General features: G+C 34.8%; 1 protein-coding gene, 1 long non-coding RNA gene and 1 other non-coding gene across 3 annotated transcripts in view; 1 reads left to right on the top strand and 2 right to left on the bottom strand.

The window, feature by feature from the left end:
- Positions 1–24,758, bottom strand: part of PTPRQ (protein tyrosine phosphatase receptor type Q) — a 246,833-nt gene that overhangs the window by 66,774 nt on the left and 155,301 nt on the right. The window contains 2 exon segments of the mRNA XM_038558531.1: positions 4,585–4,706; positions 22,072–22,395. Of these exon segments, the coding sequence (XP_038414459.1) occupies positions 4,585–4,706; positions 22,072–22,395 (446 nt within the window).
- Positions 3,888–3,992, bottom strand: LOC119869471. Its single transcript, XR_005371030.1, has one exon. It is a non-coding gene; the product is annotated as a U6 spliceosomal RNA (small nuclear RNA).
- The window catches only part of LOC119869330, a 67,451-nt gene continuing 59,805 nt past the window's right edge, over positions 17,113–24,758 (top strand). Inside the window, exon 1 of the long non-coding RNA XR_005370406.1 lies at positions 17,113–17,287. This is a non-coding gene — a long non-coding RNA (uncharacterized LOC119869330). The remainder of the gene's footprint in view (positions 17,288–24,758) is intronic.

Genomic DNA, 24,758 nt, shown 5'->3' with positions numbered 1-24,758 from the left:
GATGTGCAAAAATGAGTATCTTTGGGTATATTAAATACAATTGTATAGTGTGTTCAAACATAATCTGCATTTGATGGAGAGTCTGGCCTATTCACTGCAGGGATTAAACATAACTAAAGTTTCTAGCAATGAAAAGAATGGTTTTTCCCAAGATGAACATCCAAAAATTTGAAATCCTAGTATGCATGCCACTCTCAGGAATCCAAACTGAAATGCTTAAATCCAGATTATGTACACTGTTCGCACTACTAAGTTAATTTTCCACTTGACCCTCCCATGTAACTCTGAAAGATTTTTTGTTCAAAATATTCTTCAAATGCTCTTTTCTAAGAGCTTTTTTAACTTAAAGAAGGTGTTGCTATGAGAGACACAGCAAAAGGCTGATAAATAACATGAGCATTGCAAAGTCAAATAGATTTTTCCCACCTTAGAGCATTGAAGGCAGTTGCCTCCTGTCTCCAAAGTGGCAGAAAAACAAATCGGTGTAGGAATACTATTGACCAAGTGCATGTCCTCACTGACAGAAAGTGTGTGTGATTCAGGTAGCTGTCAGCATTTAAACATCACACAAAATCTAGCTTTTTAAATTTTCCTTAAGACTAGGCTTATATTCATGCTGGGTAATAATTATCTAGAGATGAGTAGTTGACTTCTATAATGGGGCACGAGTCTCCAATTCATCACTGTTTCACCCAGTTAGCTTCATTTTGACTGTTCATTTATGTTACTTGACTGACCACTATACCCATTTGAATTCTGCTTTTGTAGAGTTGAGGTGAATTCCTCAACATTCCATAGTTATTTAGTAGCAGAGACAGGATTTTCTCCCAAGTCTTTCAAGAATCCAGAACTCTCTAAACTACTACACTTGGCCTGATCTTACAAAGTAAAATTAAATTATTTTAAATGTCTTCCATTAAAAGAGTGCATACTAAATATTGAGTTGTAAAAATATGACTTAACATGCCCATGTATCTTAAAAAAATTACTTAAAGTTACTAAAATCCAAAAAGTATGTTGGGTCCTCAAATATAGAATATACCAAAATTCATTATCTTTCTTCACTAAACCTACTCTGTCATTGTTAATCATTATTTGTCCAATTACCCAAGACAGAAACTTCGGATCTTTTTGATTCATTATTTCTCTTCCATCAATTCCAAGCTTGTTTGATCATCTTTTATTATTATGAAACATGTCCCATCATTTTTGCAGTATGGTGGTTTTATAAGACTTTGATTCTATTTTTTCTCCTTTTCCTGCCCCATACGCACCCTTCCCACCTGGTACACCTCTATTCGTTCCTCAAGTCCCACAACCAATTTAACCTGCTCTGTGAAGTGTCCTCTGCATCATTATGACCCTCAGAAGAGGAACCTGAATTACTTTGCTAGTTTATATTCCAAAAAACTGCATAACTCATACTCTCTAATTAGCTGTTTAGATGTCTTTCACTAGAGTGTGAGCTACTTATGCTTTGCATCCTTGTTTTGGTGAATAGAAACAATATTTGTTACTTTGACAAAAATAAAGGGAACAATGAACAAAGGACTACAAAAATGCATGAATTTCTGGTAGTATCACCCAGGGCGTGATATCTGTGCCCATATATCTTTAAGATGGTCAAGTTTTGCTTGAGGCTCTCAGGAAAAGAGTTTTATGTCCCCATGTCTGGTATTTGGCAAAGGCCAGGCTATAGCATAAGTCCTAAATCCAATGATATGTGTTCTTCTCTGGCCTAGGCGTTGTTGATTCTTGACAGCATATAATTCTATATCCATGAAATGAGCTGCAGATAAGCTCTAAAAAGACAATGACCACATCAGACTTGTTCTAGGTACCCAGCACCTAGTACAATGCTGGCTGTGACCCAAAAGGTTTGGATGAGCATATATTTCAACTTGGCAGATTTTATTTGCTGCTTGGTGTTTTTTCCTTTCTTCTATCACACCACTGTTTGCTGATTATAGCCAAGTCTTAATTATTTGAGAAGCTATCAACTTTGTGCCTCCATTGCCCTTTATGTAAAATGAAGATAATATATTTACATTAAAATGTTAGATAAGATAAGGTAATGCTATGGAGAGGCTACTTTGTAACTGATATAAAATAAGCAATTACCATGTTAGTCACCCTTCTCTCTTTCCCTTGCCCATTTTTAATCTCTATAACAATACTAAAAGAATGAGGTTATAAATCACCTTTTAAAAATATTTTATTTTACCTTCCTTTAAGCATAAATTTCAAGAGAAAACTATTTTTATTAATAAGTCTTTGACAGAAACACAGTATTATCATTTTACAATTTGCTTTTAATACATATTCCCAGAGCATTTGTCATGCGTGTTGATTACTTTTAGCTAATTATGAACTAAAAGTCTTCACAAATATGCTCTAAAAAGGAACATAAACAGAAGACTAAATGGGAGTACAAACCTACCAATAAGCCTTTAAATTTTCATTTTAATCTCAACATGTCTTTTGAGATAGAAGCACCTCCATTTTAGAAATAACATAAAGGGATCCCTGGGTGGCGCAGCGGTTTGGCGCCTGCCTTTGGCCCAGGGCGCGATCCTGGAGACCCGGGATCGAATCCCATGTCGGGCTCCCGGTGCATGGAGCCTGCTTCTCCCTCTGCCTATGTCTCTGCCTCTCTCGCTCTCTCTGTGACTATCATAAATAAAAAAAAAAAAAAAAGATTAGAAATAACATAAAGACATAATAAAATTATAAATGCTAAACAAAAGATAGGTAGAGACAGCAAGGCAGGGGAAGGAGAATTCACCATAAGTTATCTGACTCCATGCATTACATGCCATGAGAACAGAGTGTCATCAGGCCGAGTCAAACCCAAGCAGGGCACTAATGAGTTTTTTCCAAACCTAATCCTAGCTAGCAACTCGGCATTATTTACGTTGTTGAGCACCCTACCCTGTTTTAGTGAAAAGCTGGACTCTCATGCTTGGGTTTCCCTCTGTCTGGATGGCCACTCCAGTTTGGTCTCCTCACAGGCCTCTTATTTAAATGTTTGGACTCCTCAGGATTCATTCATTCAATCCTCAGGTTAGTTCTTACAAAAGGGGCCCTTACACTACATGCTATATATTTAATCTCATCCCTTCCTCTCATTTCAACTATCCTCTAAATACCCACACTTGCTCAATCTGCAAATTCAGATTTCCTCTCCTGAGCTGCAGACCTGTATATAATAGTGTTAAGGGAGTGTCTTCACCTGGAGGACTCCCAGGCATCCCAAGCTCAATGCATCTAATACTGAATTCATTCCTCTCCTTTACAAATTTCTTTCTCCTCCCAATTTTCCAAATCATATATCTTAAAGCCATCCTCGATTATTCCTTTCACTCACCATCCCTGGTTTTTTCCACCAAATCCTGTAGATTTAAATTATTTTTCATTCTGTTCCCTCGCTACATTTCCTCTGTCCTTATCTTTTCTTTCCCACTTACACACAGTTTCTTGTTCCCTTGCCTAATTTTGCAATAAGACTGCTCTATCCTCTGCAGTGCAATGAAGCTGATCCTATAAAATAGAAATCTATATCCGAACACTGCTTTAATTCCTCAGTGGACACTCCACTGGTCTTAATCATAAAACCCAAACTCTGTTACATGTTATACAGTCTGCCTCCTAATCCAGCTTCTCTCAGCACTTTTCTCAAATGCTTTTATCAAGGATTCCTGAACTGCTTACTTTTTCGTGAATGAATCTTCCTTTTCACACTTTTATTATCATTTCTTTTTCGTGTTCTGCTTCCAGTATTTTTCAAAATTAAGCTCTGATGTTACGTGATTTGGGAGCTATTTCTCCTAATGCCTTCTCCCTTCGCTTGTATTATGATTTTTTTTACTGTATTTATTATTATTTTTAAAAATACGCAATGCTTTATGAATTTGAATGTCATCCCTGTATAGAAGCCATGCTGATCTTCTCAGTATCATTTCAATTTCAGTATATATGGTGCTGAAGCAAATACTTTTTTACTGTATTTTAAATCAATGTATGATCAATTTTTTTTAAGATTTTATTTATTTATTCATGAAAGACACACAGAGAGAGAGAAGAGGCAGAGACACAGGCAGAGGGAGAGGAAGAAGCAGGTTCCATGCAGGGAGTCCGAAGCGGAACTCGATCCCAGGACCCCCGGGATCATGCCCTGGGCTGAAGGCAGGCAGTAAACCGCTGAGCCACCCAGGGATCCCCTGATCATCAACTTAACCACTTGTTTATATACATTATCTATACCCTGGGGATAAATATAATGATGATCAGGCTAATAATACTTTACTTACATTTATTGAGCCTTACTTACACTTACGGAGCCTTACTTAAGCAATGTTTAAAGTTCTTTATGCTTATTTTCTAATTTCGTCTTCACAAAATCTGTACCCTGGGTACTATTATTAATCTTTGTTTTACAGATGTGGATACTGAAACACACACAGGTTAAGTAAGTTGTTTGAGATCAAATAGAGCTAGGATTAAAATTCAAATTGTCTGGTTCCAAAATGTGTATTCTTAATCACTCTCTATACTGTCTTTTGCAGAAGGTAAGACACACCTTACCGATTTGACATCAATTAGATAGAATGTTGGTCCAGTAATGGTGGCAGGTTCACTCCAGCTGATGTTGATGCTAAAAGGTGATGTTGCTACTACATACACACTTTCAGGAGGACCATCTGGAGCTGTGAAAATAGAAAATTAATTACCCTGGGACATCTGATTTAGTCTTTGCTATATATTATAATAATAGAAAAGGTCATGAGAAAAGGATAGTGATAATGAATTAATTATACATTAATTTATAGCTCACAGCATGCAAAAGCATTGGCAAATCAAAAGATGCAATTCCTTGCAAAATACTTGCTATATATAAGAAACTTCCACATAAGAAATTAATGATCATAAATATATTATTTTTAAACTCGAAGTAATATTTTGAAATGAAAGCATTACTATTGCAAAACAAATCTTTTTGAATAAGTGTTTTTATTTAAAAATAGATTACCTAGTAATGTTGTTTTAGGAAAACCTGCAGAAACATGTTTGACTACAAAAAAGTGAAACTGGTACAAGGGAATTATATTTAAAATTGGATTGCTTTTATTGTTTTCACCGAGGGAGTAACATAGGAAATAGGTTATACAACTTCTATCATCACAAATATAAACATTACCTGAATTCATTACGATTCCAAACAAATTCTATTTGTTCTATTTTTATAACTGTTTTTTTTTTTTTATCAAGAGTGCAAAACAAGAGATAATATTTTAGGGAACAGACTGCTGAAAACCCCTATGTAATTTTCAATTTGTGAAACTGCTAGAAACTAGAAGAGTTTATAGTATGTTAAGAAGGATTTAGTCACCCGTTGATTTGACATACATTGAACTAGGAACAGTGCTACTCTCTAGGTACCTCTCTGTCCTTCTATGGACCCTAGGCAATCCTAGGGGCATTAAATACTGGGAAATAAGTATTTCCCAGATTTTCTAATTTTTAAATCCACATTAGCAAACACTACTGAACAAATATTAATCCACAGATCCTGAGAAGGTATAAAAAAGACAAAATATTCCTTTCCTCAAATAACTTATAAGAGCAACAAATTGTATTATCTTAGTCAAACAAAATTTCTGGACCTCAGTTTCCTCTTCATATACATATTTCATAGTGTTTTTTCAAAAAAACATGAAAACATGAATTCACTATGTGTGAAAATGGCCCTTTAGTTTACAGTTTGGCCCATCATTGTCAATTAATACAATGTATTATAATAAGGGGCTAACTTAAGAAAGGACTATTAAAAATACAAAGGATCTACTGTGAGAGAGCAAAGGGCAAAGTGGTGAATACAGATGGGGTAGGGAGTCTAGGTAAAGATGCACAGAGGAGATGGACTTGAATAGGCTTTGAAAGATGGGAAGGATTTCAATAATCAGAGGAGCAGATTTAGGGGCACTTCTTTGCTAAGAGGATCACAAGCAAAGCCACAAAGACATAAAGAGCAGAGTGCGGAGACAGAATTTTATCACTGTAGAAGTGCTTTCCTTGGTAATCTTATGTTTATTATTTTATACATTCAAAATATTGTTCTAGGAAGGGGTCCACACACTTCATCAGACTGGCAAAGGAATCCATGGTACAAAGAAGATTTAGAATCCCTAAATTCAAGGAATACAGATATCACAGAGGGGTTGGTGTTCATATAGTAAGGAACAGGCTCAGATGGTCTTTTGGAAACTAAGGTTATTCTGTTAAAGCATTTGAAACTAATTCTTTAAGTAACAGAATGTCCCTGAAGGTTTTTTAAAAAGGAATTATTTTCCTAATGATTTAGGAAGAAAGTTCCAGTAGTTATAAAATAGACAAGTGCTTTGAAGCACTGAGTCCAAGGAACCTATTTCCAAAAAGCCAGATGAGATATGATGAGATCTTAAATTAGATTAGTAACACTAGGTATAGATAGGAGGAGAAGAATCCTGGAGTCATTTAGAAAATTCAATTAAAAAAAAAAACTTGAGGCTGATAATATGTGGGTAAAAACTGACATTGAGGATGTAGAAAAAGCTAATTCACATGTTAATACCAGGAGAATGTTGATAGAATTCAAACCAATAGCATATTCAGGGCAGATACTACTTTTGGTAGGGATAAGGCTTAGGAAGGAGATAATAATTTTGGATTTGTACTCATTGAGTATGAGATACTCACAAGAACTGAGAATGCCTACGTGACAATTTGAGAGATAAGCCTAGAACTAGGAAGATAGGGCCAGGATGAAAAAGAATTTCTATCAAAAATTTCAGATAGTTTCTTACAAATTGAGAGCATAAATAGAGCAAAACATATCTGATTCAAGTGAATCACATGCTCTGAAGAGAGCCAAAAGGTTTATTTCACCATCAGATAGTTATTTAAAATGTTAATGGTAGTGACAATTTTTTTAACTATGAGTGTGTTATTGGCACTCATTGGCATTTTCTCTTGGAAAATGTTTCCAAGAGAGATACTATGTGTGGAATATAGGTACCCAATTCGGCCATAAAAATATATATTTAATAGTAGCATTAAAATATTTTAAAACAATATTCAGATGTAACAATAGAGGAATCTAGCTATCATGTATAAGGAAGTTTCTGTGGGAAATGCCTTTGAGGTACAAAACCTATAACATGTCTTTCCTATGCAAACCTTTCCTGACCCTTGTGCAATACTCTGAACATTGAGATCTAGTCCATATGGCCCAAGGAGGCATCCAGGAGAGAGTGAAGAGCAGATTCTTCAGGATTCAGAGGTCTGATCATCTGAGAAGTGCTAATAATGATGACAGAATTGGGTACATGATATTTCTGGTAACTAATGTAGAGAGATCATGGAATCCCGGCAAACACACCTGCGTATCCTAAGATTTTCAGTCTTTATTTATTCTAATTTTATGATTCCAGATTTATGAAAGGTGTCTCAAATTGTAGCATAATTCATTTAGATAATTACATATAACAAATGAGAGCTATGAGAGGTCTCCTGCCACTAGCATAATTAATTGCTTTTGGATGCCCTAACAGAATAGTGCACTTCATATTTAATAGTGACAACCCTCTTTCCTTTCCAACTGGATATTCCTTAGAAATGTTATGCCTGCCTTAACAAGTAGCAAAATAACAAATATCATCTCTGAATCTCTCTATTCAGAATGTGAAGCGAGGAGTGGATAGGCCTCAGGACCAGGTACACCATTCCTGATCATTACTGCATACTTTCCTCATGGAGAAATTTGCTTTTGCAAAATAGAAGATGGTTTGTAGGTTTTAATGGCCTGTCTTCTGCTGCCTTTGACTTTATAAATGGGGATGGGCTAGAAGTTAAGTACAAATTAATTAAGACATTTGCTGATTAATTAATAGTGTTTTTGTCATTTAACATTTATTAATCTTTTTGCAAAACCTCCCTTTGAGCCTGGTAAGAACCATTATAGAAAGGAACAATTTTCTGACAGGCCACAAATTTAAAGTATTTTAAATTCAAGAAACTATTTTAGGCTCCCTTTCTCTTTAGTTACACTCAAATGTTCTGTTGGCTTTTTGATGAAATCTATATGTTCATCTGACCAGCAAATATTGATCGAGCACCTTCTGTGTGTCAGACACTGAGAAGACACAAAGACTACAGAAGCAATGGACACAGTTTAGACCTATCCTTATAGTTTCTAGAATGTAAATGCTCTTCTTCACTCAATAACTACTTATTGAATACCTGTTATATGGTGGGCATTTTTGGAGTGCTGGTGATGGAGAAGAAAATTGAAGAGTTAAAGATCACAGAACCTCTATTTTAGTGGAGGTAGACAAAGAATATATAAGAATTTAGATAAGTTAATACTAATATGTAAGTAAATTATATAATATGTTAGAAAGTGATATGTATCATGAAAAAAATGAAGCAGGATAGTAAGAATAGGGGTGCTGATGCGAATTACTATTTTAAATATGGTGGTCAGGGCATGCTGCTATAATCAGGTGACCTTAAAACAAAGATCTGAAGGAGGTAAAGGAGCATGGCAATGTTTGAAGGAACAGTGTCACAGACAAAACTATGGCTAATACAAAGGCCCTGAGGCAGGATTTTGACTGCTCTATTCGAGGACTAACAAGGACTCCAGTGAGGCCAAAGCCAGGTCAGAATGAGTAGAAGAAATGGGAGCCAGTTTAACGCCAGTATCAGGGTCTTTGTAAGAACTGTTATCATGGGTAAAAAGACAATGAATGCCATAATACATTTTTATGGACTAAAGGGGCCTCTATCGATTTTGACACTTGATATCTAACTCATACTAGAAAGATGGGTCAAACTTAATTAGAGAAAAAGAGGAAATATTATCTCCAGGATCTAATTCATTTACCTCTATAAAATATATCAATTCAATGGCTGTTGGGACTAACCTTTAAACCAAACTTTTAATTAATTAGAATTAATTTAACTCTAGCAGGCAGACAAGACAGTATATTATTGTTGCCGAGATATCACGGTTTACTGAGAATTTTCTGTGACTAAGAAAGTTGATGAGATTTTTCTGGGATTATGTTGATAATAGCCTGTCTTTGGAAATATTTCCAAATTAATATGCCCATGTCCCCTCTGCTCTGTGGTTTGAATCTTTCAGGTCTCCAGTGAGGGCAAATCCAAAACCATTGCCTATAGGAAACCTTGGCTAGTCTCGTAAGTATGCCAGTAGCCTGGCTCAGAAAGCAGTATGAAGCCTTACTTCAATTCTTGTCTTTCATAGGAAAATGTCAACCCTGCAATCATTCCTTAAATACTAGTAATCAAGTCCTCATCAGGGAGCATCTGCTACCCCAAGCAGAGCTGAGAGAAAAATGACATTTAAAGATCATTCATGACACTAACCAATTGGACTACTAAATATTTTCAGTTCTTTACACTAATCAATCATTATAAAAAAGGCAGGGTATTTAGCCCTTCACTGAGCTGTGCTTTAATGCCATTTCTTGAACTTTTTCCAAAGACATATTTTTTTTTAAGGAAACACTCTAAGCAACATTTGCATTTTCAGCAAATTTGATGAAATTGCCTTTTTTTTTTTTTAATACAAGTGTTTCCTGTGTTGAATCCTTTGTGGAAAATTTCTATTAGAATGTATATATCAATCTGCATTCTTGAAGGATCAGCATATCATGAGATAAGAACTCCTAATCTGAATTAAAAAAAAAAAGAGTAAACACATATATTACTAAACTGCTTTAGGAATATAGTATATGCATATAACATTATTTCATCTGTATAAAGCAATTAAAGACAATCACTTAATTCACAGATAATTTAAGAGAAATATACAGAACATTAAAATGTTCATCTATTATAAAACAATATCTAGTTATTTTAATAAAAAGTATACTTTTAAGTACATAATATCTGCAAGTTTCTTTTAGGTAGTATTCTTTTGGAAATTATCAAAATGCCAAAAATACATAATAAAATAGGTATTATTTTCTCTTTTATTCCAATGTTTAGTAACCTGCTATTAGAGTCACATAAGGAGGAATGCAAAATTACAATCATAAATGCCAACCACCAAAACCAAGGAAGCTTAAAGCAGTAAAGGTATGGGGAGATGAAAATATGCCAGTAACATATAAGCATCTTTGGGAGACTTTGTTTGTCTCCCCATAAACTGTCACATTCTGATTTAGGATTGTTTGTGAAATGAATCTAGTCAGTAATGGGCCAAGATATCACTATACCCTTTCTCTTATAAATCACAGCAATTTACTCAGTAGGAATGATCTATCTTTATTCTCTCATTCCCCATAATCCAATCACTTCCTCTCATAAGCACTTTTCCCCTGGTTTTCACAATAATGCATTTTCTGTAACTAACAACCATCATTTCCTGATTATCATGCTTCTATCCTTGCACAGGAATGTGGGTCTTATGTGGGTCAGGGTCATCTTTCCCATCCATCTGTGTCCCCATGCTAAGTGTGTTAGCTGAAAGGTGAGTCTGGATAGACCATCATTTTGCCTTGTACATATAAGTTTTAATGCCCCCAAGTCTATGCCAGTTTGATTAAGAACCATATATTTTGGTGTGTCTAATACTGTATGTTCAGAATAAGCACATTCAAAGACTTACTAGTAGCTTTGCCTTCTACAGATCCCTGAGAATTTAATGATGAAAAATGTAGAAAATACTGTATAGTCTTTTAGTGCGCCATGCTATCATGACTTTCATAAAAGAATAAACATAAATAAATGTTTTGACAACTCACAAGACAGAAAATCTTGAGCTCTGCACACATGTGATTTAAATATCTATATCTATTTGGATATAAGTTTAACTTAAAGCTTATTTCAAGGGGCTATCCTTCAGGGTATTTTGTTTTCAGGATTTGGTAGCATGGACGACCACATTCCTAGCTACTGTCATCACTACATGAAGCACTCCATTCTTTCTCAGCTTATGCAGTATTAGCCCATAGGACTGTGAGTTGGCTTTGATTCAGCACACCTGGAAGAATTAGCTTTCAGTTTTAGATGTCTCTCAGGACTAGAGTAAATTTAATTGGCTGGGTGGTTTGAGTGGATTCCTTGCATTTTAAATAATTCAACTCATCAAGAGACCTGAAGAAGTTCAGCAATTAGATTAACCATACGCATGCAGGCCAAGAGCATCCTAGGACATAGCCTACTGGTTACAATACTACACTAATCAGCTCTCTTTCCCTGGTAAGCCCAGGGATCTCACTGCCTAGTATGGTATGCTATGGTTGGTGTATAAAATATTTCCTACTATTCTACAGGATCTTAATTTTGTCTCAGAGTTAATTTTCCAACAGCAAGATGGCATCACAAAGGCATCATATGCCTAAGAATGTCTAATCAGACTGATGAGTACTGAGTATGATTCAGGGATGTCCACAGTATTAGACCTCACTGAATGACCATTTTCTGTGATGTGTAATGAGTAATTTTCTGAGTCATTTCAGTCTGGTTTAACTTGAGAAAAACAAAACAAAACAAAAACAAAATACAAAAAACTCTCAGTTCCAACACTAGCCATGCGAGTTAAGAATAAAAATATTCTAATATTAGTACTATTGCTTTTAGGATCCGATTAATACGTCTTTTTCTAGAATAGCATCGTGTTTATAAAATAACGTTCTATAGTGGTGGTTCTCAAAATGGGTCTCCACACAAGCAGCATTAATACTCCCTGGGAAGTTGTTAGAAAAGCAAATTCTGAAGTCACACCCCAGATTTAACTAAACCAGAAGACTGAGTAGGGATTAAATTACTGCTTCTGTGAGGGCTACTGAAGCAGTGGAGGTGGGCTTGGGTGCTTGTGGTGATAACATGGAAATGTGCATCCAGCCAACACATACTCCACACACTAGTCTCCTCCTACCTTCCACTTCTTTTAATACTGGGTAAACCATGAAGAGGTTTCTCCCTACTGTCACTCCCTCTCATTCCCAAAGTTCCTACGGTAATAACAGGCCATGTGTTCTATAAGAACACAGAAGTTCTGTGAAGAAACCACCTGGAATAATACAGATAAGGCCATCACCATATCAGATAGGGTTATCACCACAATAGACTGTTGGGGCCAAGATAATTGTCCCTATTTCATCCTTCCATTCATTGTATGCAGGGTAAAAATAGCTATCAGATATATCAGTAAAGAGAAAAGAAATGAAAGTGTAGTTTGAAGAGAAGTCCCATCCAATCTGTTTAGGAATGGAGATGGTTTAATTATATATTAAGAGCTTGTCTAATATCTCCAGGTCTGTTTTAGTTCTCATTAATAATACCACATAGTGATAATCCTTAACGTTTCCTTTAACTGTTCGGTTCGTAGAGCTTTTGCTGAAAGAGACATTGCATTTGTTTATGCAAATGGGATTTCAAAATATTTTTATTTATATTCTGGGAAACTTGATTAAGGTTTGGCAAAAGGTTTTTTTTTTTACACTAAATATTGAGTTGGATACTTTAGTAAACAGTTTGATTTTATATGCTTACTGTTATTTTCTCTAAATTATAATTTAACCTGAGTATCTTCTCTCTGTAATTCTACTTAGCACCTCTCTGGCTTTTTTTTGTTTTGTTTTGTTTGTTTGTTTTCTGTGGTACTTTCATATCACCAGGAGGCTTTGCCCAAGTCCTAAGAGCACAGACTCTGCCCTAGAAATAAATGACGTTCATGAATGAATCAATGTGTGCAAAGTTCTTAGACTAGAAGCAGCACATAACAGTTGATAAGCTTAGCTATTATAGTCATTATTCCTAATGACTCAGCCAAGGGATCTCGATTCAATTACTGTGTCCAACCAATAAGTGCCCTAAACTACCAGGTATAGCAATCATATGCTCTTTTCAGATTTGGGAGTTTCCCATAATCTAATTAGACATTTCCCCACTTCCTTAGTAATCCAGAAGAAAATGGAGCTGAATTTTTGTTGACCCAGGGCCTAATACTGAGGCAGACATGAACTGAGATTAATGACTGAAAATCACAAAGAATTAAGCCTAACTTCATCCTGTCTTTTGGAACCAAGGAAAAAAAAAAAAAAAAGATTCTCAGGAGTCCAAATAAATTCAATTCACCATGAGATCTGAAGTCTGAGATGAGAAGATGAGAGAATTCATCTGAATATTTGAAAAATAAAATGCAGTTATCTATACTTAGGGGAAAGATATTTTTCTCATTTTTTCCTTATGATAACCAGTCTTTCTATAATATTAATGACAAAAAATAACTGATGATCTTTATAATATCCTTTGATTTTTAGTGGTTTTGCTGAAAAATATGTTCAATGTGCTCATGTAACAGAATTTAAAAATATTTTTATTTAAGCTCTAAAAACTTGTTTAATAACCTGGCAAAAGCTCTTCTGGGTTAAATATATAGTTGAGTGCTCTATTAAATTCTTTAATTTTATATACTTATTATTATGCTATTTAAATTATGATTTCATCCAAATAGCTTCTCTTTGTAATCATATTTAGCAGTGAAAATTTAGACATTGTTCTTTTTTGTTTTCTTCATGGACTAACAATCTACTATGATCCCATCTTGCTATACAAATTTATTAAGTTTATTCTTTCAGTTAATCATTTAGATACCATTAATGCTTCCAAAATATGCACACATTGTTTTCTTTTATTATTTGAAGTATTTCTCAATTTACTACATGCATAGTTCTTTCCTACATGCAGTAATCATACTTCCTACGCTAATGAAAAGGAAACATAAACATAATATAGGCAATACAAAATAGACTGGTTTTGTGAAATAAAGAAGCTGAACATGCTAAACGTGGAAAGTAACTGGGAGAATTTTAATTTTGGTTATAACCATGTAACTATTTGAAAGACAAATTACAGACAAAAAAAATGAAGCAAAGAATTGGGATGAATTTTTTGCAATGGAGAATTTTGGCATTGAAATACTTTCACATTAAGTCAAAATGTCTTTTGAAGTCCAAATGCCATAATCATTTAGTCTTAGATACTGAGTAGGCAGGAGGATGGAAACATACATAAGACATGATAACCTAGTCATCTCTGTTTTTTTAAATTAATCTATTTATTTTAGAGAGAGAAAGAGTGCATGAGTCAGAGGGGCAGAGAGAGGGGGAGAGAGAGAGAGAGAGAGAGAGAGGGAGAATCTCAAGCAGTCTCCATGTGGAGTGTGGAGCCCAACGTGGGGCTTGATTTCAAGACTCTGAGATCATAATATGTGCTGAAACCAAGAGTCAGAGGCTTAACCAACTATACCACCCAGGCCCCCCTGTCCTCTCTACTTTTAAGGAGCTCAGAATTCTACAAAAGAGAGAGAAAAACAATTACAAAGCAAAATGTTCTGTACTTTGGAAACAACTTTCAAGTGGGAGTGGAAAGAGGAACTCATAGAAGGGTTTGCATAAGAAATGCCTGGCGTGAGATATAAAGAAAAGGAAGCTGGAGAAAGAAAAGAAAAGAAAGAAAAGAAAAAAAGAAAAGAAAAGAAAAGAAAAGAAAAGAAAAGAAAAGAAAAGAGAAATCAATCACAGATGACCTACCTTATAGAGCTACCAAGAAGTATCATTTTTGCAAAACAGGAAAACAAAACTTAAATCAAAGATTTTATTAAGCAGGGGAATAACATGGTCAGATAGTTGTATTCAGGTAGAGGGTTCAGGTAGAGGGTAGAGGAGGGTAGAGAAAATTAGACCAGAAAGATCATTTAGATATCTTTTGTAATAATCTAGAAAATTAATTTTAAGAGTCTGGATTTAGAGACTCTGAATAGAGGAAAATAAACAAATTCAAGACAGTGCTTAGAAGGTAAATTCAATAGGACTCAGGTGTGGACTTGGGGGAGGAGAATGGAAGACAACTAGAAAGAATTAATGATTCCTAGGAGGCTGGCATGAACAATTAAACAAACAATGGTATGATGCACTGGAACAGGGAACACACAGGCAGGAAAGGTGTGCAGTGGGGCAAGGGCAGTGGTAATACAAGGTCTGATGTGTCTGTGGCAACCTAAGTAGTCATACCAGCAACTTCAATCTACAGGTCTAGAAGAGACATGTCCTCTTGGACTACACATTTGGGAGTCTCAGGCAACTAACTGAGAAGACTTTCAACAGCATCTAACTAATTTCACAGAAGTACAAAACCACTGTGCCTAAAATAAATTATATTCATTTCCTCTGGTGGCAGCAGGTTAGAGCCATTCTAAAAATGCATTGCTACCAAATGGGCTTCTTTATGTCTTGGATTTTATTTTCCTATTTATTTATGGCTAACATTTCTTCTTATCTTTATATAATTGCTTCTTTATAGAAGGGATAATATCTACCTTTGTTATGATAGCGCTTATCACATTGTAAGTGCATCACACCATTTAGGATAAATTAAGGAAAATAATTGACTATATAGTAACTCAGTAACCATTTCCTATTTTTAAAAATGTTAAGGCGCATTTGCCCTCTATTTAGTTTTTCTTCTTTTTAGATCATAAAGTTGCATTCCTTGGAAGCCTCTTTGATGAGGCATGTTTTGTTGAATTTTTTTTTTTAACCTAACAGATGTTTGGGTAGTTAAAATTCCTCATGAGTATGGTATCCTGTGGTTTTCACAACCTAAGTGTTACCCCAGGAATTCTCCTTTCTTGCTGTCTTCCAGTCCTGGTGGTCTATAGGAGATGCACATTATGAGAGTCCCATTTCATTCCATACTAATTTCACACCCACACTCTTTTAAAGTTGTACATTTCCTCAGCATTATAAGTACTTATTGCGCACCATGGAGATATTTAACAGCTTTCCATTCTACATTCCTCCCCCACGCACAACTCAAATGGCTTTTGAGTATAAGGGTAATCAGAAAAAAAAAAAAAAGAGAGATGAGTAGAATAATCTGCAAGACTTTAATGTCTCCAGTTAAATATTTCTGCCATTTGTAATTTTTGTGATTATGTTTGTATCTATACACACTCAGCATGAAGTAGAGAGTTATGGCTATTATACAGATGACTTAAGGAGAAAAGCAATTTGGCTTCCATTATCTAGATCAGAGTATGTGGGAGAAAGAAATGTTAGCTTGAGTTGGCTGAATATTGTTTCCTTTCTTCCCTCTGGTTTACAGTGGTAGATTCAAATTCAGAAAATAACCCAATTTAATTCTTAGTGTGCATTTTAACTTTGCTTTCTGGATCTTCAATTTGAGTGCTCTTCATGAGCTCAAAGAGAGATATTAATACATATTTTCTTATTCTATTGGCCATTTCAGAACATTTTATGATGGGGTGGTTTTTTTAGAGTTATTTAATTTTTGAATTTTGAATTAAAAATTTTGAAAAGTTCATATCAAACTAGCCATCAATTTCTAGCTCCTTTTCAAGAAGTTCCAGGTTTTGATATGAGGGTCTATTACTACGTGCTTGTGTGCAACTTGATGCCATTAGAAGTGTACATATATGAAAATAGTGAGTTGTATTAATTTATATTGTTGTTTAGTGTTGTTTAGTCTTTCTTATCTTTGGGAGAAATTGTTCATTTTCATGAATTTATCTTCTTACATCAGATTGTGAAACAACATAACACTTTTTTGAATTATGACTGATAATACATTAATTTTCTTCTGGATTACTTTTTATGTTTACAAAATATCTTCAGTAAGTTATTAAAGTTTTCACTTTAATATTCAGAATAAATGCCTAATCATTACTTACTTTTTATCTTAAGAGCATTTCTGTTCTTCAAGATTTTTTGTTACCTGGCTACTTTATTTTATTCTTTTTAAAAATATTTTATTTATTTATTTGAGAAAGAGAGAGAGAACAAGAGCAGGGGCAGAGGGAGAGGGAAAAGCAGACTCCTCGCTGAGCAGGGAACCCAATGTGGGGCTCGATCTCAGGATCATGACCTGAGCTGAAGGCAAGATGCTTAACCTAATGAGCCACTTATGTGCCCCTAATTTATTTTATTCTTATACGTTAGTTAGTTCATCATATATATTATCTGGCAATAATATGTATAGTGTCTTTCTTTCTTTAAAGATTTTATTTATTTATTTGGGAGACAGACAGAGAGAGCAAGCAAGAGCATGAGCCAGGGGAAGGAAGCAGAGGGAGAGGAAGAAGCAGACTCTGTGCTGAGCAGGGAGCCCAATGCGGGGATATGGAGCTGAATCTCAGAACCCTGCAATCACAACATGAGCCAAAGGCAGATGCTTTACCCACCGAGCCACCCAGGTACCCCTTTCCTTCTTCCATATCAAATGCAATTTCAGATTATCTCTCCTGGGTTTAATATAATAAATACAATTTTTCCTTTACTGTACAATTATGAAATTCAGATGTAAATGTGTGTGTGTATATAGTGTGTGTGTATATATGTCCTCTCAATTCCTAAGACTAAAAAGGGGTAATCAACTCATTCTCATAACTTACACAATTTATTATCCCCAAAGAATACTCAAGTGAAAAGCTAGTAAGTTTGCAAATGCCAAGAAAAATCATATGTATGTTGTCACAAATTCTGAAATATATAATTTTTTTTTTTACTTTTCTCTCTTAATCACAGTGGTAGAAAGGCACTTTCCATGTATTCTCTGGAACTAAAATAGGAAAACTTTTATTATCCTACTGATAAACAACAGAGTAGAAAATTAGCTCTCAAGCAGAGGGAAAAAAGAGAAAGGGAATAGGAGTAGTATAGACAACCTACTTAAATATTGATAAATATCTTCTGTGCTCAAGTATTGTCTGATAGTGAATTCAAATTGTGGCAATGAAATACGAGATTCAGAGAGTAAGAAAGTACCAGATAAAAGACAAACTAGTGCTTTGTAGAGAGGTGCTCTGTGGATTAGTCAAGACCTGGAAACTGGGGTGAAGAGAAGCCAAGATTACTTTCTCCATCACACCAAGAACTAACCAACCAACCAACCACCAATGACAATGAGAGACATACTGGTAAAACTAGGAAAATAATGCTTAAAAAAAAACACACTGATTGTGAAAAGTCTGTAATACTTTATCATATTTCCTTTAGATCAAAATGAGCAAAATGGAATAGTAGGAAATTGAAAGTAACCAAATTCTAGTGAGTTGATCACACACCTAAAAAGGGGTAAGAAGGAAGGGAGACTAGGTTGGAAGCAATGACACTCAAATGGAAAAATTCCTAAATTTTAATTTAAGAATGTGAGATTCTTTAAAAACTCAACTTCGCAGTTTCATTTAGCAGATTCTGAATTAATCATGTTGTCATTTTATGCTAATTGAACATTGATCATTATATCTGGAGTGCTCAAAGGGATGATGCATTCAAAAAACCCACTTGCTGGCTCACTATAGCGGGTAAAAGCAGGTACTATCCAAGTAAGATGATGGTAAGGAGTAGGATGGGAATCCTGTGTCTGAATCCTCTAATGGTCTGTGCAGTAGAAGGTCTATTTTAACTAAAGGCTACAAAGTAGCCATCCACAGGCCAGGTCTGGGCTACTGATGTGTTTATTTTGAACTACTAAATGATTTTAAATTTAAAAGATTGTCATAAGCAAAAAACAGTGTTTTCACATAAAAAAAATCTAAATTTCCTATTTCTCTAAAAACTGTCCTTTTGTCTATAGGACAGTAATAAGCCTTTAGACAACACGATCTCTGTTAATTTGTCACAGTTTCCACCACTCCCAATTGCGTTACATAAGCCTGCTTCATTCATTATAGTACCTCTTCAGTTAACTTCCAGTTGCCCCAGGACTCTAAAGTTTATCCATTCAGTCAGTGTCCCATTTTTTTTAAAGATTTTATTTTTTATTTGAGAGAGAGAGAGAGAGAGAGAGAGAATGCACAGTGCAGGGAAAGGCAGCAGGAGGAGCAGACTCCATCCCAGGTCCCTGAGATCATGACCTGAGTGGAAGGTAGACGCTTAACCACCCCATCAGTGTCCAATTTTTTAATCAAATCTTCACTTGTGATTTTCCAGGTTGATGGAACTAGATTAAAATCCCTAGCTTTTCCTACATTCATATTCCCGAGCATGTATTTCTTTCTCTTTTCTAGTTAATTGGATTAGAATAGTTATTTCTTCTCAAAACCAATAGGTTTAAAATAACCATACTTACTGACTAAACCCAATCCAAATTTGAGTTTTCCATTTTTTTTTTTTTTCCTTTTCTGTGTTATGGCACCATCATCCTCAGTATCGCCCGAACTGGAAAACAGTTCATTCTCCCCTACCCATTTTAGCTTACTATTCAAGTTTTACTCATTTAGGAAATATTTATAGAGTACCTACTCTTAACAGGCAGCATTCTCTAGGCAATGAGAAATAGCAATAGTTAAGACAGATTCTAAAAACATGAAAATAAAAGTGAAAAGCTATTACAAATGCTCGTTAAGATAGCATGATATTCTAGAAAAAGATGGCAAAGCTATTTTAAATTGGGTGGTCAGGGAAATCCATTCTGAGCAGGAATCATTTAAGTAGGCATACACATTATATAAAAAGCTGTTTATACAGAGATGGAAGTGAAAGAACATTACAGTCAAAAGGAACAGTGTGTGGAAGGCCCAAGGCCTGGGAGTTTAGTGTGTTCAAGCAACAGAAAAAAGTGTCCGGTGTGAGAGTGAGTAATGATAAGTGGGAAAGTAGTTACGGATGAGGTTAGGAGTGTTAGGTAAGGGCCAGGTCATCTAGGACTTTGTTAATCATATTAAGAAATTTGAATTTTATTCTAAAGCAATGGAAATTCATCAGATGGCTTCAAACAAGGAAGTGACATCATCTGATTCAGTTTTAGAAAGATCAGCCCGGGAAGCTCAGGAGGTCAGTTAGGTTAATGCAGTGGTAATAGTAATGAAGGATAGGATTAGTACAATTGCAATGCAAATGGAGGGACATGTTTAGATGGCACAGTTGAAATAAATCATTGGAAAGAATTGAGGAGGAAAAGAACATGGCCTAGATTTTCATTTTCTGTAACAGATGAGTAGTGGTGCACTTTACTGAGATAGAGTAGATTGGAGGATGAGAGGTTTGGTGTTTAGACCACATTAAATTTTGAAAGATATATGTGATACACATGTCGAATGATGTCAGTTGATCAGGCAAATATAGTAATCTAGGGAGGTTCTAGGGAGGAATCAGAACTAGAAACAAATATTTGAGAATAATCACTGTATCAGCAGACTTTAAAGTCATAGGGCAGGATAAGGTCACTTCAAGGTAAGATCGCCTACGGGCTGTGTGTTGATATAGAAAATGTACAAATATAGATATCTGGGCACTTCAATACTTACATTTAAAAAAGGAACGAGAAAAGGAAACTAAGAAAGGGCTATCAGGGAGATAAGAGAAAAACAAGAAGGGCAGAGATTACAGAAACTAAGAGTCAAAGTGCTACAAGGAGGAGAGGTGATAATGTGTTGAAAGCTGAGTTGTTTGGATTCTATCTCAAATGTTGAGTTGCATGAACAAATATTGGTTGGAAATTTACTACATAAAAATTATACTAGGTACTCCTGGGAATATAGTTTGTGATGTAAAATATAAAGCCTTTAGGACTACAAAGGCCTACAACAGCACCTTTTCATCACTGAAAGTCTGTGTGTGTGTTTACTTATAGATACCAAAAATTTTTAGGAAAATGTGATTTGAATCTGAAAGGAATAATCTAGTAATAATCTTGCTTAAGATAAAAGAATGGTAACATAAGGTCCCTCTTTGGATGGTTTACATGGGATGGTACTGAGCTGGGTAACCAGGCCAACTTGAAATTTGCTCAGGATGGCTTGGGGTGGAAATGGCATTTCAGGCAGTGCAGACATTCCTCAGAGCTCTGGCTTGTAGGACTTGATTTGAAATTTATTTGTTTTTCATGGAAACCATTACAATTCTATGTAGATAGTGTTCAGAATAAATAACAGAAATTTACCTACTCATGGTTAATCCTGTTATCTAACCAAGTAGTGTAACCAGTTAGTTTTAAATTATAAAACGAAAGTTACAATAGCATTTTTACCCATACTTTGAATGATTTCTATGGAAAGGTATTTAAAGAGCTCTTTCTTGAATACAAAAGTCCAGAAAGATGGGCAGATGGCAAAATAATGATCAGAAACTATTTTTTATTTCTTCTCTGTGTTTTTTTCCTTCTTCACATCTCAAGCTAGGAGTTGAACCCTTGGTATTTCTTTGCCTCAGAATTTTATATGGATATAAAGCACAAGCTGAAAAGCTGTTTGCCAGCAGATCTGTCTCAGCTGTGTCGTGTGCATGTGTGTATATGCATGTGTGTGTATGTGTGTGTGCCTAAAGTCACTGAAAAGGCTGTAAAGTCTGGCCTAAAAGCAGCAGAGCATCAGAGCACATATTAAGGGAAAATGTAGGCATGACCAAAGAGTGCTCAGTGGCAATCAGTATAGCCTAATAATATATAATAATAATTATATATATATACAGGCTATATATATAATACAGCCTATAAGAGAGGCCCATAATGCTTTATTTCAAGGAAAGACTCTAAGTCCTTGGTCAACTCTGAAAGTCTGAGAAAAGCCTTAACTAATAATATCTGAAATTGAATTTCCCACTGGGATTCAATTAAATTAAAAACAAATGTTATTACATGCATTGGTTAATACACGACTTTAGTAATTTTCATGTTCAGTGATTTTACACAAAATTATATTATGTAAAAATCATCAATTTAATAGATATCAGTATATATATATTTATATTCATAAATATAAATGTATTTATATTCATAAATAAATATATTTATTTATTTCCTTTTCATGGAAACCACTACAATTCCATGTAGCTAGTGTTCAGGATAAGCAATATAAATTTATTTAGCTAATTACGATTAATGATGTCTAAGCAAGTAGGGTATCTAGTTAGTTTTAAAATATAAAACTAAAGTTGCAAGAGCAATCATTACCTATATTTTGAGTGATCTGTGGAAAAGCATTCGAAGGGCTTGTTCTTGAATGCAAACGTGTCAACATATATAGAAGATAATACTTACGACCAGGAAGGGTTTGTGTAGATATCCAATTTGAAGCATCTCCATAGCCAGCATTGGTGCTGGCAGCCACTTGGAATCTGTACCATCTAAATTTCTTTAATCCATACACTGTCTCTTCAGTTAGGTCAGCTTCATAAAGGTATTGAATTTTTTGATATTCAACACATTCTTCAGAATCCCATTCTAGGCATTTCTGAGCCCGCAGTTGAGTGGTTATCTTGTAATTTTGGAAGTAGCCAAAAATAGTGTCAGGTCTCATCCATGTTAATGTTGCACTAGTGGCCTGAACATTAGAAAAAGTAATATTTGTGGGAATACTGGGAACTAAAAAATAAAGGAGAAAAATGGAAAACAATTAGAATTACCAAAAATTGTTAAACAGAAGGGAGAAATGGATTCAAAAATATTTCTTTATTATGCACCTAGTGGCAATTTTTTATTACAACTGCCCTTAGTATCACCACATTTAATGGGCAGAACCTTAAGATTATTCTTCGGAGGCCACCAGTTCAAAAGGTAGAGGACAAAACAACTGTGACTTGATTAATGCTCAATTTTGCTCCCAGAATCACTCATCCGAATCTCAGGTAAACTTACTTTGGCTTCATATATAAACACTAGTAGAAAAGAAAGTTACATGCTCATTTAATCTTCTGCACTTTCCTGGGTATTGTCTGAGTTTTAAGATTCAGTTCCCAAGAAAGACATACTTACATTTAAATGTTCAGATGGACACAAATACATCTGATATATAGTAAATGTTGATTATACAATAATTCTAAATAAACAATATTATTAGCTGAATTAATAATTTATATAACTCTGATTTTTTTATCTTGCATATATTTTAAATTGACAAAACCAAGTGACCAATCAATTTGACAAAACACTTTCTAGAACATCATCTGGCACACTGATAATACATACACAAAGGTATCTATATCATCTACAATCACATGGTCCTACTTGGAGTAATTTATTAGATTTCATATTAACCACTGGTTTACTATTTGCATGCCGTGTGTGAGGCTCTGAGCCTGGTGTTAAGGATTCAAGATGATAACCATTTACTGAACACATAATATAAGCACCTTACAGTTAGTAATATGAAAGAACAATGAACTAAGTGAGATAAGCACTTTTTTCAACTATGTCTTTCCCTGAGTGTGTGCAAGGGCTTTTGCTCAGAAGACTAAGATATAGAATGATAACGACATGTATGAAAATTACATAATTCATAAAAATGATATGGTATAATAACACTTAAAAATAAGAAAATAAATGAGTTAGATAACTCATTCATTCCTAAATGTACCATATTAATTCAAGATTCAATAAATATCTAATGAACACCTAATTTGTGCTAAGTGCTATTGTATCTGCTGGGTAAACAACGAATAAGCCAAATAGGAGTTCATGCCCTTGTGTAATTTACATTCAGGATAGTTATTTACAATAAAAGTATAAGTATTGTATATCGATCGCATTTTGGATGATGATTAGTGTCTTGGAGAGAAATAAGGAATGGAAGAAAGAGACAGAGATGATCCAAAGATATTGAAATTTTTAACTAACTAGTCAGAGAAGGCCTCATTGATTAGAAGACATGAAGTTCCTGATGAAGGTGGGGGAACAAATCATGGGAATACTTGAAAAAAGAACATCCTGGCAGGGGAAAATGCATAATTATAGGCCCTAAGCTGGAACCGTGCTTGATATATTTGAAGAATAACAAGGAAGCCAGTGTGGCTAGCAAGAATTGAAGAGATATTGAAGGTAAATTGTATATGACATTGTAGGACACTCTCACAACATTCATTTGAGTAGAGGAATGACAGGCTTTAAAATATTTTCATAGAATCATTCCTGTTACTGTGCTGATTATAGATTGAAGGGAGATAAGGATATAAACAGAGAGAGCAATTAGGCTGCTGCAATGTCAACACAACAGATCACGACGTGATGGGGATCACAGCAGCAGAAATGAAAGGAAGCATCAGATACTGAACATATTTTGAAGGGGAGCTGGCAGGCTTTGCTGATGTGTGACATGTGGAGTATAAGGAAAGAGAGAGTAGAGGGAAAGCTCTAAAGATTTTGGATTGAGCAAACAGAAGGATGAAGTCATTATTAACAAGATTATGTGGAAGGAGTAAGCTTTGGGGAGGGAGATTAAGAATTTATTTTGAGCATGTTACCTTTGAAATGCCTATCAGATATCCAGAAAGAGATGTCAGATAGATCGATACATGAGTCTGGAGTCCTGTAAAAACGTCTAGACTTTAGTTAAAAATTTAAATTTCCTCTTAAATTTTTATTAAATTATCTATAGACATTGCACATATATTTGCCTAAATCTGGAAGAAAAGAAAAAGTCTAATGCAATGGAAAACAAGAAGCAGATAACTGAAAGTCATATGATCAGATTCAATTACTCTATTTTCCATTACTAACACTTATCATCAAATCTTAGCGTATTTAATTGAACATTAACCTTTAAAGTAGATTACAAACTGAATACCTGATACACTGCCTACAACATACCTTCTCTTCTAGTTTTAGTTATGCAGAAAAGCAATTAGAGAAAAAGTTTTTTAAAGGAAAATTTACCTTATAGAGGAATCAGTTTTAGAATTGATTAAAAAATAGAATTTCGATAAAAAGTAGAATTTCTAGAATTTATTCAA

Source organism: Canis lupus, chromosome 15 (genome assembly GCF_011100685.1).
Source record: "Canis lupus familiaris isolate Mischka breed German Shepherd chromosome 15, alternate assembly UU_Cfam_GSD_1.0, whole genome shotgun sequence".
Taxonomy (NCBI): Eukaryota; Metazoa; Chordata; class Mammalia; order Carnivora; family Canidae; genus Canis; species Canis lupus.
This window is presented reverse-complemented; position numbering and strand designations above follow the sequence as displayed.